Below are 12,056 nucleotides of genomic sequence, written 5' to 3'. Positions count from 1 at the left end.
AACATCCTCAGTTTCCAAAGGAGCACTGCTCTCTCCTTAGTGGTAGCAGGGAGAGACTTTAGAGATTCCTTCCTCTTTCTAAGAGCTTTTCTGTCCTTTAATGACTCTGCCCCACCCTGCCCCCCAACTAAGCTGGCCCACCAGGCCAAACTCAAACTCTTGTATTTCCTTGGAATTGGCTGGACCTTCTTTGTCTGTCTCTATCAGCTGGGCTCAGGAGACAATGGCTACAGGAGTTGGGGGGGGGAGGAGAAACCCTCTCCCTCCGTTCCAGAGATTGGGACAGGCTGAGGAGGAGACGGTTGTAAAGCAGGGTTGTCCAGAATCTGTCCCATGGCCCCACTCACAGCCTGACCTCCTCAGTCTGCACCCATTTTGCCCTATCTGGGATGGATGGTGGGGCAGCCCCACAGGGGAGGGAAGGGTTAGGGGGAGATGAATTGGGGCCCTCGACGAAAACCGACTGATGTAACTCAGGCAGTTTCTTGTTGCCGAGTTCAAAACTCAATCCCAACAACATGAAACTACCTAAGCCACAGATCAGCTGAGCAAGCAGGGCCGGAGTTTAGGCTTTGCATCTATCCAAAGGAGAAGGGAAGGGGCTTGGGGAAGGAAGAAATTCAGCCCGATCCCCTTTCCGCCCTTACAATCTCCCTAAGGACCAGAGAGTGGACTTTAGGTGGCTGGGTGGATTGAGGGTCTGGATTGAGGGTTAGTCTCTGGTATAAGCAAGTTGCATTGGGAAAATCTGGTGAAATGGAACCTCTAGCCGCCAAATCCCTGCCCCACCCCCAGTACTGCAGTAGAGCTATCCCCCTGCATCTGGCCCTGGCCCTGGGGGAAGCAAGATCGTTCTTCCACTCTTGAGCTGGGTCTCCTGTCTTGTCCATCTGACTACCCTGTACTCTTCTCCCAGACTCTGTCTCAGGCTTCTCAACAAACATGGGTGTCTAGACCACAGCGCCTGTGCTCTGGAGTCACTTCCAGACAGGCCACTTGTCTGGCAAATCCCTATAGCTTGGGAACACTAAGACCAAGAACATGGACAAGGCTCACACCCACACCAGCAAAACATAAGAAAACCCAAGCTTCAAGCTCCTTCTACCTTACAACCAGACAGAGACACCTAAACTGATGGGTGGATCTCCAGACGCTTCTAAGTGCCTTCAAAGATAAAGAAGCCAAATCCACCAATTTACCCCCTTAACCACCGAACCCCACAGCGGCAGTGGGCCAGGGAGGGAAGGAGAGGGAGCTCATAGCCGCTGCCCTCCACTGCCGGCAGCCACAGGAAAATCCGAGGCTCTCAGAAAACACAGATGCCCGAAACACCTTCCTCCGTGCTCTACGCGCTGCTCTCCGGGCACCTGGGGACGCTGCTAGTCCTCAGTCGACCGCCAAGAGAAGAACAAGAAACCGATTCTCTTACCTTGTCGCCGCCTCCTCCTTCTCTTGCTGCCGCTGGCGCTTCTGTAAGCTGCTGTCGAGGGCGGGGGCTTAACTCCTCGTGCCCCTCTGGCAGTTAAGTTTATTCCTCTGTTTAGATGGGTGGGGGTTCCTGAGGTACCCCCCCCAGCAGTGGTGGGGTGCATCCAGCCCCAGTACCGAAGGCAATCAGATCCGTCTGCTCCTCAAGATTGCAGTTTGCTCTCTGCCTCTTTCCCTCCTCCAGTCACCTTTAAATGCATCTTTTACTGCAGTACCACATTATATTTGCAGATCATAAAATCCACCTCTCGCGCGCACCAAGACCGTCCTGACATTACTGTTTTATGACCTTGACTTATTGTGGTCACCTGGATAATATTTAAATCAACGTTATGGTCTCTCACTTACATTAAACCCGCCAAGAGACATTCTGGAAAGGCTGTAGGAGATGAGTCAAACACAAAACACACACATATCCATACACTCAGTGTTTTGGGGGAGGGAGTGTCGCTAAAAAAAAGCCACTAAAAACAAAAAACCATCCATTCGAGGATTAAGATTCTGGAAATTTATTAGGATTTTTTTCTCCATTAAGGAAGCTACATGCAAAGGATACAACATACAGAATATCTTTAAATAACACAACTCCCAGACAGGAGCAGGACAACTTGGGGGGGGGGGTGGAATTTGTTTTTACTTTGCTATGCTCTATTTTTAATTTTTTTTTGTTCTTCTGTATGGAATTTTTGAAATGTTAGGATAAGAGAGATACAGTGTGTTGGGAAGGGGGGAGAAAAGCAGAAAGCAGTACAGATACTTCAAGCATATTCTCAGAGCCATTGGGAGGGAAAGGCAGAGGGAGGGCTTAGTCTAGACACTGGGTGCTATGACAAACACACAAATACTAGCCGAACTTTCAAGACTATCTATTATCCTAAGGGGGAAATGCAGCAAGGAGGGAGCAATTCTAACTGTGCTCTACAAGGTTACAGACCCTCTCTGTTTGATTTTTCCCCCTTTCTTTCCCCTATAATCGTGTGGATTTGACCTCAACTTTGCAGGGAGAGCAGAATGCTGTATGTGAGTGCATGGGTGACTGAGGAGTTGACACACACACCGGCCACACTACCACCCCATCTAATGAGGGCACACACAACACCCCAAAACCCAGCACCCCATTTTCATGCTTTAGGTGGAAGCATCCTCGAAGCAAGAACCATAGGTCCCTTGGAAGGAGAGTCTGAGGTCTTTGCCTTTTTTTTTTGCAGGCGAGTTGCATTTATACTCAGGGAGGGAAAAAAATATATCACCAGGCACAAAGGGAGGAGGGGCGGGGAAAGGAGAGAAGGGGAGGGGGAGGAGATGACGCTGGCTCAGGTGAAATTAAAATTGGAGGTCAGTTCCCGGATCCGATTCTCTCGGTTCATTTTCTTGAGTTTCATTCTGCGATTTTGAAACCAGATTTTGACTTGTCTGTCTGTAAGGTTAATGGTCTTGCTAATCTCCAGGCGGCGCTCTCGCGTCAAATACATATTGAACAGAAATTCTTTCTCCAATTCCAGCGTCTGGTGTTTAGTATAGGGGCACCTCTTCTTCCTTCCGCTCTTTGCTGTCAGCCAATTTCCTGTGGTGTTTTCTGCCTTTATCTCCTCTGTTAAAAATAACATTATTTACATAAGTATCCCTGGAAGAAGCAAGACCTTGGTGCAGCTTTTGGAAGCCTGCTTGGGCAGAGGGTGGCGGAAGAAGCAGAAGGGAACTGCTCTAGCCTCACGGGCCTAGGGGCTGGTTATCTTGGGCTTTTGAAATTTCTTAGGGGCCTATACTTACAGGGAAGAAACAGAAGAGGCTTTTATGTTCAAAATGTTTGCTAAATTTAAATTAATCAACCCCACCTTATTCTGACAGATTCTGAATGCCTTCCCTGATCCTAGTGGGAAACCTCTCCAGGCTTTCTCTCACTCTGTTCTGCTCCAGCTCTGGAAAAATGCAGCCAGCCAGAAAGAGCATCTTCAATGCAGAGGCTGCCCCACAGCTCAGAGTCATTTCCCAGAGAGCTTAAATTCCTTTCATCTCTGTGGAGAGATTCTGTCCCTGTCTCTGAAATTCCTGTACTAGACCCTAACTCTTATTCTCACCTGAATTTCCACAGGATTTACTGTTCTGTTAGAGCTTCCCTTTGCTATCTGAGTCAAGGAAACCTATTTGAGCAGCAGGGGTCAGGGGCAACAGCTCTGAGGAATGCTAAGTGATGCTCAGACAACTTCCTCTGACCAGAGAACTTAAGGTTAAGGAAGGTACTGTTGTCCTCTAGAGTCTATGTGTAGGTAGATTTCCAATACACACACATACACTTATATATCTATATACAGAGGAAGGATGTGGCTAAATATCTACATATATAAGAAGATACCATAACATATGTGTCTCTATTGTCTTATTGTTAGCTTCTCTTTCTAATATGTATTCTTGTTCAAATGGATCAGCCTTGTTCTTCAGGTAACAATACATAACAATATGTAACAATATATAACATGGCCACCCCTTAAAGAGGGAAAAAGAGAGTCCAAAGACTAGCAAATAACTTTGCTGGCAGCCCTGTGTGCACCCTGCTTTCTCTCTTCCTTAAGCCAAGTGTGCCTTCTGGATCCTGGATTTTGTCTGGATTGGTGGGAAGGAGAGCTCCCTAGGGCAACAAGGAAACAGCAGTGGGAAGAAAAGAAAACAGCAAACTTGAGGCTATATAGTCTAGAAAATATCAGCGTCTTTAATTTTTCTCAAATCTCTGCACCTGCAGCTTCTTGCAAACTGTTTACAGGCTCTCTCCACATCTAACTCTATCCTGTTTATTTTTTATTGGGGTTGTTGGGTTTTAAGAGGAGGAAAGAAATTACAAGTGGACCTTAGCCAAAAGCTCATTGCCTCTGGCCTGGTGAAAATACCAAGAAAGGGGCGGAGGAAAAGGAGAACACAAAGCATACTCTCTAGGTGTTAGTTTGGGATAGAAAGGCTTAGATTATTGGGGGGACAACAAGGAAAGAGGGGGAGTCTATCAAAGTGGGTGTAGTTTGGGTTTAGAAGGTAGACTTGTTAACCTTGACTTTGCTTTTTGGTATGGTTAGGACAAAGTTTTTTCTACCCTCCACCCCAGTCCAGCTTAGGGTTTATGATGAGGGAATAAAATTAAACCTTTGCATGACACACGAGCCATAACGACATGTGTGTTATATGGGTGCCTTACTCATTCATCTTCACAAGCACAGCCACGGCCATCTTCTGGTCAAAGTCTCTAAGGACTGACTTACCAAGGCTATCTTTGCAGAGTAGACCCAAGAGGGTAAGGTTCTGCCCTTGCGAGCCAAGAGTGGATGTGCATGTGTGAGTGTATGTAGAGGAACACAGTGTGTGTGTGTGTGTGTGTGTGTGTGTGTGTGTGTGTGATACAGGTTGCCATTAGGCATAAGTGTGCAGTTGCATCTATATATAAACCATATACAAAGCACCACACACAAGGTTCAGGTCACCCCAGCCTTATTCAGTCTAGATATTTGATCTACTTCTATACCAATGAACCGCCTCCATGAGCATCACCAGGAGCCAGTTTCTTGGGAAGCAGGTTTATTCCTACTCATTGGGCCTTTTCTGGTGCATTTTGCTCCAACTTTTCAGGGAAAGTCGTTCCCCTCCGCACCACAATCCTGCTCCTGTTTCAAACTCTGATTTCCTCCCCCCAGATTACAGCAAAGGATCCTGAAAGCCCTCAGTTACAGAAGAAATGAATCTTGAACCCTGAGCTTGAACTCTGGCTGAGCATTGAACCAAAAATCACACAGAAATCCAACCAATGCCTCACTCCTCAGGAATAAACCGCTTGCCACGCACACAGAAAATTTCCAACCACTCATTTATAAGCTGCTTTTGAAAACCACCGGGGGGGAGGGGAATCATAACCAGAAAAAAATATAGAAAAGGAAAAAAATTAAGAGACCACAGAGTAAGAGGAAGAAGAGGAGGAAGAGGAAGAGGAAAAGAGGAAAAGAGGAAAAGAGGGGAAGAGGAAGAAGAAGAAGAAGAAGAAGAAGAAGAAGAAGAGAAGAAGAAGAAGAAGAAGAAGAAGAAGAGGGGGAAGAAGAAAAGCAGGAAAAAAATTCCAACGCCCTAATCCAAAGCCATCCTCAAGCCAAGCATCTGGAGGAGGGAGGGATGTGGCGAGCAGCCCTTCACCTCCACCTCTTCCGGCCTCAGCCTCGCTGCTCAAGGCTCCTGCCTAGACAGAAATCGCAGGGGCGCAAACTGCACGCACAAATCCGACCCACAAACAACAAATTGTGTTTCGTAGTAAACATTTTTCCAACTAGGAAAATGCACTGAACAGACATTATTCATCTCTAAGCCTTCTCTGGTCCCTTGCCTAAGGATCGCCATTTTAAGCTTTTTGTGAGCTTTGACCTGAGCTGGGGACATGAGCCCTCAGGACATCCTCACTGAAAAAGCAAACCAAAGCCATCACGCATCTAGGAATGGCCACCGATCCGGTGCAGCACAGGGTGCCCGCAAGCTTCCTGTAGTGCGCCCCTCCTCCGCCTATGCACCCAAGGGCCGGGTTGGCCTGGCACCTCCATGTCTCCGTTTACCTTCACTGCTAAATGACACGCCACCAGCCTGGAGCTCAGCAAACAGGAGCCTCAAGACCGGGTCAATTCAGAACCTTCGAGTTCCTTAGGCCTCTGCTCAACTCTCCTTTATCTTCCTACCCCAAATCCTGACCACGAAGACCAGCACCCGCAACGTTCCAGCCCACCCGCGGCCCAGGCCGCCTTACCTTTAGCTTCGTTATCCGAGGTGTCTGGGCTGGAGTCTGCGGTCTTGGCCCGTTCCTTTTCGCTCTCCGAAGGGCTGGCTTTTGGGCCCGCCAGGCTTTGCTCCGTCTTGATCTCGTTGGGACTGGGGGTCTGGCTGTCGGACTTGGGGGTCTCAGGAAAACTCACTTTGCCTCCAAGCTGAGGCGATTCCAGATGTTCGGTGCGCGGGTTGAGACTGGCCCGCTGCTCAAAAGGGGCTTCGAACTCGTTGGCCCCAGCACAGTGGGGCGTTTTGTCCAGCGCGGAATAGCTCGGGCTGGCGCGGTAGTAGCTGGGTACAGGTACCTCGTGCTCCCCAAGGCAAGACTCCGGCAGGGGGTGGGAGTAGAGAGCTGTCTCAGGGCCACTTTTCGCCCGCTTCTCTGCACTGTACATGCAGCAGACATTCTCCTCCTTGACACTAGGTGGGTAGGAACAGGAGGACAGAGGCCTGCCAACAGGTTGTTCCAGGCGGTAGGCGGCTTTGGGGTCGCCCCAGGAGTCCAGCTGCGAGAGGTAGGACGGGTAGGTGTTGAGGGCCAGGTTTGGGCTGCCTCCCTCGTCCCTCTTGGAGAGAGAGGGCGCGAGCCCGCAGCCCCTCATCACCCCGCAGTTGAAATCACTCCCAGATTGCATATACATTCCTGCGTTACGGTTATAGCGCTCTCCTCCTCCCGGCGCAGCCAAGGGCTCCGCATACGAGTTCGGAGTTACATTGCGAGGGCATGTCATTTTCAGAGAGAGGGGTTTTTAAGGAGCATACTACAGCGGAGGAGCTGACATCTTTTTTCCCCCATCCGGGAAGGGGGGGCGGTTGGAGGGGCGGGAGGAAAAAGAAGGGGAGGGGGGAAATATCAGCTCCATAATTATCCGCGCATTCGGTCCTCACCATGTGACGGCTAGACCAATGGGATTTGAAAATGGCCTTGATGATTCAGACGGCCGTGACGTCAGCGGGGTCAAGTTGTCGGCAGGCGGAGCGCTCAGCGTGGAGTAACAGCGCCACCTAGCAGCTGCCTCGGGGTAGGGGCACCGGAGCCCTTCCTGGCGAACAAAGGAAGCGCCCCCCGGGCTGCAGGGGCGGTGGGGTAGTGGTGGGGTAGTGGTGGGGTGGGTGGAGGGACATGGGGTTGTTCTGGGAAGAGTGGGACTTGTTTACTAGAGAATCAGCCTGTAGCTCCTGGGGAGAGATGGGTGGAGAGGGGGAAAATGCGGGACAGAGTAAGGCAACCGGGGCTCAAAACAGTCAAATTCAAAGTAAAAGGTCAAGACAAGATTCAGGTACTCTTTTCCCTCTCTTCACCTTCCACTTTCTGTACCCCCATACTCCCTTTTCGTCTCTTGGGTTGGTAGCCGGGTAATGTTTTGGGGGAGATGGGAGGGATCTTCAGTGGGCTTATGGTAGAAGAGAAAGTTAAGAATCAAAAGCAAGCTGAAGTTTCTGTTCTCCTGCCCCTTGGTTCCTTCGGCTTGGCCCTTGGGTCTGGGCTCTCCCGACAGTAGGTCTTGGAGGTTGGTTGAGTTCCAAGTTCTCCTTGGGTGCTAACTGGGAGTCTCCAGTGTCTGGAGTGGGCCCGGGCCCGCATCACAGTTACTTAAGGGATTCTGGGCAAAGGAGGATCCCGGTGGGCCTAAGGATCAGTGCAGGAGAAAGCTGGAGATTAGAGGTACCCTCTCCCCAATCCTGGAGTTGCAGTCTGGGCCTTACTGAATGAGCAGCTTTACACTTAGAGGGGGTTTGGTAGGCTGCTTTGCTCCATGTCCCGGCAGCCTTCCCCCCTCCCCCGCTTGACCTTGTCCCTACTTTTAAAAAAATGAATATTCCCGGAGAGAAAGCTCGAACCTCCAGGCCTTGGTTGGGTTGGAGGAATGCGTATCCACACGGGAAAGGCGCACAAGAAACAATTAAACTCCATTAGAGAAGGGTCCATTTTAAGCGATTGGGCTGGGAGGTTTTTTTTTTTAGTTGTTGTTGTTGTTTTGTTTTTTTAAGAAGAGGAGCAGTCTATTTTTTGTGTGCTTACTAAAGGGGAGAAGTACGGGAGGTGGGGTTTAGGAGGGATGTGTGTTGAAATAGTTCGTTAGATTTCTCCATCACTTTTCTTCCAAAGCGAACTAAACTCTCCACCCCTTCCTCAGGAAACGGAATCCGGAGAATAACTTGTCTTTCCGGTAGCCCTGCATTTTTCCCTGGGCAGAGGCTGTGGGCTTTCCATTTTCGAAAGACCAGAGCCTGGCTGGGAAACGACTCCAGGGCCGAGCTCCCTGGCGTGGATGAGTGAAGAAGCTGGACGGATCCCTGGAGGCCCTAGCCAGCTAGGATGGAAGATAACTAAGGAAAGAATTGCCCCGATTTCCCCCAACCAGGGGTGGACAAGAAGACCCAGGGGTGCCTTAATTCCGGGGGTGGGAAATCCGTGGAGAGTGCTGCCGGCAGGAGAGATTTGAAATAGTTTTGTGTTTTCATTTGCAGAGGTCGCCCTGGCTTCAGCCTGAGTGTTATTCAGGACAAGGTTAGGCTGTTTAGGCCCCAGACCAGACTTGGGACAGTCCCCAGCAGCAGTAAGTCTAGGGAGCCATTTGTCCCCCTGCCCATCCCGCGGGAAACAGCCTAGACTTTATGACCACTCTGTTTGTATTATCTGCATAAGTTTCCCCACGAGTTTGATCGAAACTGTTCCCTTTTACGAGGACCCAAAGAAAATTTCCCGTCATATTTATCAGCTGAGGATAAAAATTTAGTATGGGAACTGATATTTCCTCATTTATGGGACAATGAAATTAAAGACCAAAGCAATTGAGAATTATATGGCTTTGGGGGGGTCCCTCCCCCTTTCACATCTCTTTTTATTTCCCTCCATGGTGTGCCTGTCCCTGGCGTCTGTCTTCCCAAAATCTTGCCCATGTCCTCGGTTTGGAGTCTTGTAGTGAGGGTCCTTTCTATAACAGCCAGGTGCTGGACTACCTCAGCACTTTCTATCTTTTATCTCAGTGACAGAAGTCTTAGAAGCCTGGGAAAGGACAATGTCTCCAACTAGGCCGTGCTGTTCGGGCCAGTTGCAGAGGACAGTGGGATTGGAACCCAGACTGAGAGAAGGTGGTGAGAGTCCGAAAATTCTAGAATAGTCCTCAAACAACATGCTACTAGACAGAAACTGGCTAGCTATCAAGAGAGAAGCAAAGTTACTCAGTTTCTGGGCCTGTCTCCCCTACAAACCAGACCCCCATTCCAAGCCCACCCTCAACCTCAGCTATGGGAGGCAATGGAGTTGCTTCAGGATTCTTAACATTAGTGGAAATAATACCCTCAGGAGAAAAGCTTTCTGCTTCAACTCCCACTTCCTCACAAGAACGAATAGTGTTTAAAGTTGAAATAATTAGAAGTATGATAAACATGGCCCATTAATGAAACAAGAAATCAAATTCATCAGCCTAAGTGGGACCCCCGTTGGGACAAATGTTTGCCTCTAATTACTCAAGATAAACGAAAACCCAGAGCTGTTAAGCAACAGCCCGCTGGCTTGCTCGGACGCGACCGAGTAACTTGTTGGCTTTTCCAGGACTTTGGGGTCTGTATTAATGGAGGTAAAAGGAAAGAAATGAAAGCGAGGGCTCGGACAGAGAGCATTTGTGTAGGTCCAGGAAACCCCTGTCTAGCCTGGGTCTCAAGCCCTGCCCCCTTGGGTTCGCCTTTCCCGAGGCCACGAGCAAAGGCAGCTTCCGTCCTATTGTCCGGGCCTGGCGTTCAAAGGCATGCGTGCCGCCTCAGTCACCCGGTCTGCCGCCACAGCCAGGAGCCCGCTGGCCTTACCCAAAGGGTACCCTTGTCAACTGGATTGGGGCCCAGTTGAAAGTCTGTGCTGTGAAAGTTACCCCGGGTTTTTTTGTTTTGTTCTATTTTTGGTTTTTTGTTTGTTTGTTTTTGTTTTTTAGGTATCTCCTCAACTTCCTCCAATGCAAACAGCCTTGCACTTAAGCCTCACTCCCGGGTCCTCCTTCTTACCTCAACTCGAGGAAGTGAAAATTCCGGGGACTGCAGGCCAAAGTGGGGCTCAGGCTGTGCCCACGTCTCAATAAATCCCACCCTCCCTAAGAGAAAGCCCAGGGCCCTTTCACTCTTCCCGCCCTGCGTCCAGACACTGAAGGGCAGCCCGGCTGAGCTGGATTGGGCCGCCTGGGCCTCCTGATATTTTTGGGTCGGTGAGCAAGGGAACAGAAGAGGGTTCAGGAGTTCCTGGCTGGTTCCAGAAGGGCCCTACAATTCTTCGGAGGCAAATGCCCTAAGGATCCAGGGGAATGGATAGGAATGAAAGTGGGCTCTTTTCGACTGAAGCCCTCAAATCGCCCAGAAGCACCTTGTTTTCTCCTCTGAAAAATGTCGGAGTTTCCCTGAGAGGTTAAAGATAATCTGGGAACATCTGAAGATGAAAAGAAAGAGGAAGAGTGTCTCTCCTTGTGGAATAAAAATAATTAAATACAGTTTTAAAATGTGCATGCTGAAACCTCTTCAAGCAAAAAAAAAAAAAAAAAAGGAAAGTAAAATTACATCACTGACTTGGGATTTTTCTCCTTGTTCTGGAGGCTGAGATTAGTTGTTCTTTTCTCAGATCTTGAAGGAACAATTCTCTTTTCTTCTAGAACACCAAGCCCTGCCCCACTTGAATTGAGAGCAGGGAAACGCCAAGCAAAATGTGGAATTTTTCAGAGATCCAGGGGAGAAAGGTTCAAGCAGGTAAAGAGGTGAGAGGCCGAGGACGGACATAGGCGCTTCTGTCCTGCTTCGGATTCTGCTGCTACTCAGGCAGCAGGGCTGCCAGCGGACTCACTCTCACATCTCGACATCCTACATACTTACACCCCGAGGCTGTGAAGTATAGCGTCTATCCACATGTCCCGCTTGCATTTAATTGCATGTACAGTTTCAAATATTCACTTCTATCCAAAGCGCTTCCTGCGGCCCTTGAATTCCGAAGTTCGCTATCCCATACCAGTCTGACTGCTTCTCGGCCCTTCGGAAACCGACCAATTATTTAACTTTGCCTATGGAATCGAAAGCAGACCACACACACCCCAGAGAGAATCGTTAGGAGGAGGAGCCCAAAGGGAGGGTGACTTGGGGGGAAGACCCTGATCCCCACTTTAATGGTTTGTTTCTGAGTTGCCCCAGTAGGTCAGATTTCCAGTCAGTGTGGTTGGGCTGTCTTACTCCTGAGGGTAAAAAACAGGATCCTCTTTCACTAGCTAAATTTCTTTTGGAAGGTCTGTTTGGTTTTGTTGTTGTTTTTCTTCTTTTTTCTTTTCTTTCTTCCTTTCTTTTTCATATTCCAGCTTTCTCTTCTTTTTCTATTTTTATTCTCCTTTTTTCCTTTGTAGTTTTCCTTTCTTTTCCCAAGATTTTAATTCATTGTTTCCTTATTTTCTTCTTCCTTTATTATAAACTTTATCCTTTGCTGTCTTCAATTTTTTGCTTCCTTTCCCCCAAGGCTTGCTTATTTTTCTTTGTTGTACTGGGTTATGTGAGAAGGAAAATGACAGGTTGGATCCTTCTTATTCCAGTTGCTCGGGGTTGAAGTTGACCTTCTGCCTTCAGGCTCAGCTCAGCTCCTCACAAGGCGAAGTGTAGAACAGTCAGCCAGCAAAGGTGGTCAGGCCTCAGAGTCGCCATTAGAGGGATGGGAATGCCGACTCAGAAGCACACTTCTCCCCTCCACCTTACACCCAGTCAGCACCAAAAGCTCCTTGATCCTTGAAATGCCTGGCTCTATGTCTTCATTTCATCACACTAAA

At 49.0% G+C, this 12,056-nt stretch overlaps 1 protein-coding gene across 1 annotated transcript; it reads right to left on the bottom strand.

Annotated features, from left to right (window-relative positions):
- Nucleotides 1-1,973: 1,973 nt before the first annotated feature.
- Nucleotides 1,974-7,111, bottom strand: Hoxc10 (homeobox C10). The gene is made up of 2 exons (XM_028781156.1): nucleotides 6,251-7,111; nucleotides 1,974-3,079 (listed from the first exon to the last, which is right to left on the bottom strand). Exons 1-2 carry the CDS (start codon nucleotides 6,999-7,001, stop codon nucleotides 2,802-2,804), a joined length of 1,029 nt encoding a protein of 342 aa, XP_028636989.1. The 5' UTR covers nucleotides 7,002-7,111; the 3' UTR covers nucleotides 1,974-2,801.
- Nucleotides 7,112-12,056: the final 4,945 nt, after the last annotated feature.

Source organism: Grammomys surdaster, unplaced genomic scaffold (assembly GCF_004785775.1).
Source record: "Grammomys surdaster isolate TR1022 unplaced genomic scaffold, NIH_TR_1.0 374, whole genome shotgun sequence".
Taxonomy (NCBI): Eukaryota; Metazoa; Chordata; class Mammalia; order Rodentia; family Muridae; genus Grammomys; species Grammomys surdaster.
This window is presented reverse-complemented; position numbering and strand designations above follow the sequence as displayed.